We start from the raw sequence: 4,978 nt of genomic DNA on the forward strand, positions 1-4,978 counted from the left end.
TATCGCCTCCTAATAATAATATGATAGCTAGCACTCATCAAGATGTGCTTTTTATTTTCTTTATGTATCACGTTAGCTATCACAATAGTGTTCCAAGTGGGTCTCAGTACTGTCTTCATTTTGCAGATGGAAATATGATGTTCAGAGCAGTTAATCTAGAACTAGTGACTCTTAGGTGGTAAAGGGTAGGTTTACATCTCTTTCTAAACTCTGTATCAGATTATCTGATGATATACCTTCATATATGGAATAAAAGTAGATTACTACCTAATCAATTACTCCCCCAGTTCACTGTGAAATCCCAAACACTGATTGACATTCACTTTAGACCCCTAGATTTAGGAAACTTTCTGAGCATGGGTTTAACGTTGGCTTAGGTCCAGAGCAGAGGCTGATAAATAACACTTGTGTGAATGTGAATAATTTACTTAATAAATTTGCATGAGCATAACAACCAAACAGACTTATAGTGCTGTTGACAAAGGACAGGAAATGCACACCTAAATTGTCTACAGAATTCTTTTTGGATGAGAAATATAGAGGGGTCAGCTTTTACTAAACTCAGGAGAAGTGGATTAACCCATAGATTCACCCACACAAATAATTTTTTTATCAAGTAATTAAATTTTCTACATATCAGTTAACAAATGGGTAAAATTTCCAAATGGGGAGTATGGTTATCTATGATTCCTCAGATTCAGAATATTATTCTCTCTGAAATGTAAAACACTGAATTTGGTTTTCAAGCCCCCGCTATTTCTGGAGAATGTTAGGGTGCAAATTGCTGTTACAATAGAACAATACATCTTACACTCAATACTTTCTTATTCAATTCTGTTTCTTTATCATTCTGTTCCTTTCTTCTCAAGGTTACAGAACATCTAGAAATTCTCATGTAACATTGATGGAGAACAGGACAGAAGTGACAGAGTTCATCCTGCTGGGACTGACCAGTGACCTGGGTCTGCAGCTTCCCCTCTTTCTGACGTTCCTGCTCATCTACACCATCACTCTGGATGGGAACCTGGGGATGATCCTGTTGATTGTCTTGGACTCCCGTCTCCACACTCCCATGTACTTCTTCCTTGGCAACCTGTCTCTGGTGGACTTTTGCTACTCTTCAGCTGTCACTCCCACAGTCATGGATGGGCTCCTCCCAGGACATAATAAGGTCATCTCCTACAACGCTTGTGCTGGTCAGATGTTCTTTGTTACAGGTTTTGCTACTGTGGAAAACTACCTCTTGGCCTCAATGGCCTATGATCGCTATGCTGCAGTGTGTCAGCCCCTGCACTACACCACCACCATGACAACCAGGGTGTGTGCAAGTCTGGTCATAGGCTGCTATGTCTGTGGCTTTTTGAGTGCCTCAGTCTACACTGGGAACACGTTCATTCTCTTTTTCTGTAAGTCCAATGTGGTCCACCATTTTTTCTGTGATATTCCAGCAGTTATGACTCTTTCTTGCTCTAGCAGAAAAGTGAATGATCTGGTTCTTATTTATGTTGCCAGCTTCAATGTCTTTTTTGCTCTCCTTGTTATCTTAATATCCTATATATTGCTTTTTATCACCATTCTAAAGATGCGCTCAGGTGCAGGACATGGGAAGGCTCTGTCCACCTGTGCCTCCCACCTCACTGCTGTCTCCATTTTCTATGGGACAGTTATCTTCATGTACTTACAGCCCAGCTCCAGCCACTCCTTGGACACTGACAAAATTGCATCTGTGTTCTACACTATGGTCATCCCTATGCTGAACCCTGTGGTCTACAGCCTGAGGAACAAGGAGGTCAAGAGTGCATTTGCAAAGATTTTTTTAGAGAGGAAATATATATAATCTTTAAGTTTTAGAATTAACTATTTTGAGATCTGTATACTAGTATTCAGTCTTGTAAGATCTTGTTCAGGTTTGCGTCACATCTTAAGACCCACAGTGATGTTAATTTACTGAAGTCTTATCCTTATCTTGCATAAGTCTGTTGTCCAGGAAAAAAAAAAAAAAAAAAAAGAAGCATTGCATTCGGTATTGGAATATCTTAATGAGAATGTCTATGATATCTTGTGGTTCTGTTTGTCAAAATCCTGATTAAAATATTTATTATTTAACTTTTATCTACCACGTGTCAATACAAACTGGTAAACCTACTGGTAGTAAATGTGATGTGGGTATGTACGGTAGTTCATTTGACCGGACTAACGTTTACTCAGAAGGTGTTTAAACATTTTGTGTGTGTCCTTGATGATATTTTCAAAAGAGACTATTCTTTGAAGCAGTAGATTTAGAAGAATGTCTTCTATTATCAGTGTGGGTATCAGTCACCCAAACATTCGAAGACTTGGTTGAGTAGAGCAAATAGGTAAAGAAAGGGGAATTTCTCTCTTTCTCTAATTCTGTCTCTGTATTTATTGGGACATCTGTGTTCTCTCATTCCTGAACATCAGAGCTACTGACTCTCACGTCTTCAGCCTCCCCGACTTACAGTATCCAGGCCACATCTTTCCTCTCATGCCTTTGAACTCAGACTGGATCACTTTACCACCCTTCCTGTCTGGTTTGCCGACAGCAGAGCATGGCCCTTCTCAGCTTCCACCGTCACCTGATCCCTGGAGAACCCTGACTAGTAGATGAGTGTTTGACAACTATGATTTCAGATCGATATTTAACTTGTGTATTAGAATATAAATGTATGGGCTGGAGATGTAGCTCAGTGGTAGACCACTTGCCTAGAATATAACTATAAAATAAATTTCTAAAATGTCTTTCCTTACCGTTCTAAGAGTTCTAAGATGAGAAACTATGATATATTATTATATAAAAGTATGTGCCTTTTCTTTGCATCTTTTAACAAGAGATACATAAATCTGCCATCTCATATGATTTAATATTTCTGTTTGAGTCATTGTATACATCAAATATTTATGTTTTAACTCTCAAGGCAATAAGTGCCAAAGTATCAGACAAATGCAGAAACAATACAATCATTTTAATGTGTTCATATTAATATGAATTAGTAGCATTTTTCAGATTATTTAAAAATTTTATAAACTAATACTGTACATTTTACACATTCTTTGAAATTGTTAATGCTGTCATTCTTTTTTTCACTTTAGTTATATTCTTTCTTGTTATTCCCCTGGTGTTTCAACCCTCTTCATTCTAAATGAATTCCTCACTATTTCAATTTCAAGCATGCTCAGGCCTCAGGGCCTTTGCACTTGCTGTTGCCTGGGCGAAATGCTCTCATTCCATTCAGGCCTTTGAAGTAATGTTCGCTTGTCATAGAGTCCTTCTCCGACCACCTTCATAAAATAGTCATTGTTTGCTCACCAAATAAACTGTCCTTTAACACAAGTCATACTTTAGTCCTTGTCAACCCTTACCTCGTATATATTTGCTTTCTTGGGCTTTATCATCTCCAACCAGAATGTGAACTCTGTGTTAGCATTGACTTTCTCTGTATTGCTCACATCATGATAACCTGTACCTGAATAATTGTGTATTAGAGTGAGTTGAAATGCACATTTGTTAAATAAGTGAAAAAATAGTTGAGCTTTGAGTGCAATTGTCCTAATAGTTGACCTTTGAAATGTAGATGATAATAGTGAGTCTTGCATGAGATAAGCCTAAGTCAATGTGCAGTGCATTTCTAGAGACACACTAATTTTCTGCTTTGTTTAAACACTTTATTTTTTAATAGTCTCAATCAGTGCTCACCCTCCTGACTTTAAGACAACAGGATTTTTGGAAATCCCACTATGGAGCAGATCATTTCAAAGCATCTCAAAATTTTTTCTTCAAACTGACATGTTGTTAAATAATAAGTAGCACATCAAATAAACGTGGTCTATTTGATTCTTGAAATTGAGGAGTGTTTGTTGGATGTACATAGATGCTCCATTTTGCAGGCATACCTATTTGCAATCATTATGTCTTGTTGATGTATAAGTCCCTTCAGCAGAAAGAAATGTCCTTCTTTGTCCCTTCTGATTAACTTTGACTTGAAGTCCACTTTATCTGATATAAGAATGGAAGTCCTGCTTGTTTACACACTCAATGTGCAAGATATTTTTTCCCCATCTTTTCACCTTCAGTCTGTGGATGTCTTTTCCTATGAGATAAGTCTCTTGAAGGCAGCCTATTGTTGTATCTTTTTAAAAATCCAATCTGCCAGTCTGTCTTTTGATTAATGAGTTTAGGGCATTAACATTCAGGGTTATTATTGAGATAGAATTTGCATTCCTAGTCATTTTGGCTTATATTTGATTTTCATTTGGTTTTTCCTTTGATTAGCTTTTCTTTTAGTGTACTTCCTCCCTTGCCTACTTTCATTATTATTTTTTATTTCCTCCTCATGGAATATTTTGCTCAGAATGTTCTGTAGTGCAGACTTTCTATCTGTAAATTCTTTTAACTTTTATTTATCATAGAATATTTTTATTTCATCATGAAATCTGAAGGTTAGCTTTGCTGGATATAAGATTCTTGGTTGGCATCCATTTTCTTTCAGAATGTGGTATATATTGTCCAGGATCTTCCAGTTTTTAGGGTCTGAGTTGAGAAATCTGCCAATATCTGAATCGTGGCCTTTAAAATTCTATTCTTATTATGTATGCTGGACATTTTCATTATAATGTGACTTGGTGTGAGTCTGTTGTAATTTTGTATATTTGGTGTCCTGTAAGTCTCTTGTATTTGGTTTTCCTTTTCATTCTTCAGAGTTTGGAAATTTTCAGACATTATTTCATTGAATAGATTCTTCATTTGTATCTCTGTCCCTTCCTCAATCCTGATAATTCTTAAATTTGGTCATTTCATGTTATCCTATAATTCTTGGAGAGCTCTGTTCATGATTTCTTACCATCTTCTCTGTGTGGTCAACTTAATTTTTAAGATTAAATATTTTCTCTTCATTGTCTGAGGTTCTGTCTTCCAAGTGATCTAGTCTGTTGGTGATGCTTTCTATTGAGTTTTTAATTT

The 4,978-nt window shown here is 36.6% G+C and overlaps 1 protein-coding gene across 1 annotated transcript; it reads left to right on the forward strand.

Moving 5' to 3' along the window:
• The first annotated feature begins 901 nt into the window (after positions 1 to 901).
• Positions 902 to 1,837, forward strand: LOC124959043 (olfactory receptor 5B3-like). Its single transcript, XM_047517695.1, has one exon. The coding sequence runs from the start codon at positions 905 to 907 to the stop codon at positions 1,835 to 1,837; it is 933 nt and encodes a 310-aa protein (XP_047373651.1). The 5' UTR covers positions 902 to 904.
• Positions 1,838 to 4,978: the final 3,141 nt, after the last annotated feature.

This window comes from Sciurus carolinensis, chromosome 11 (genome assembly GCF_902686445.1).
Source record: "Sciurus carolinensis chromosome 11, mSciCar1.2, whole genome shotgun sequence".
NCBI classification, from domain to species: Eukaryota; Metazoa; Chordata; class Mammalia; order Rodentia; family Sciuridae; genus Sciurus; species Sciurus carolinensis.

Excerpts from the sequence above, each read along its gene's own strand:
- LOC124959043 (XM_047517695.1), top strand. The coding sequence starts at position 905 with ATGGAGAACAGGACAGAAGTGACAGAGTTCATCCTGCTGGGACTGACC.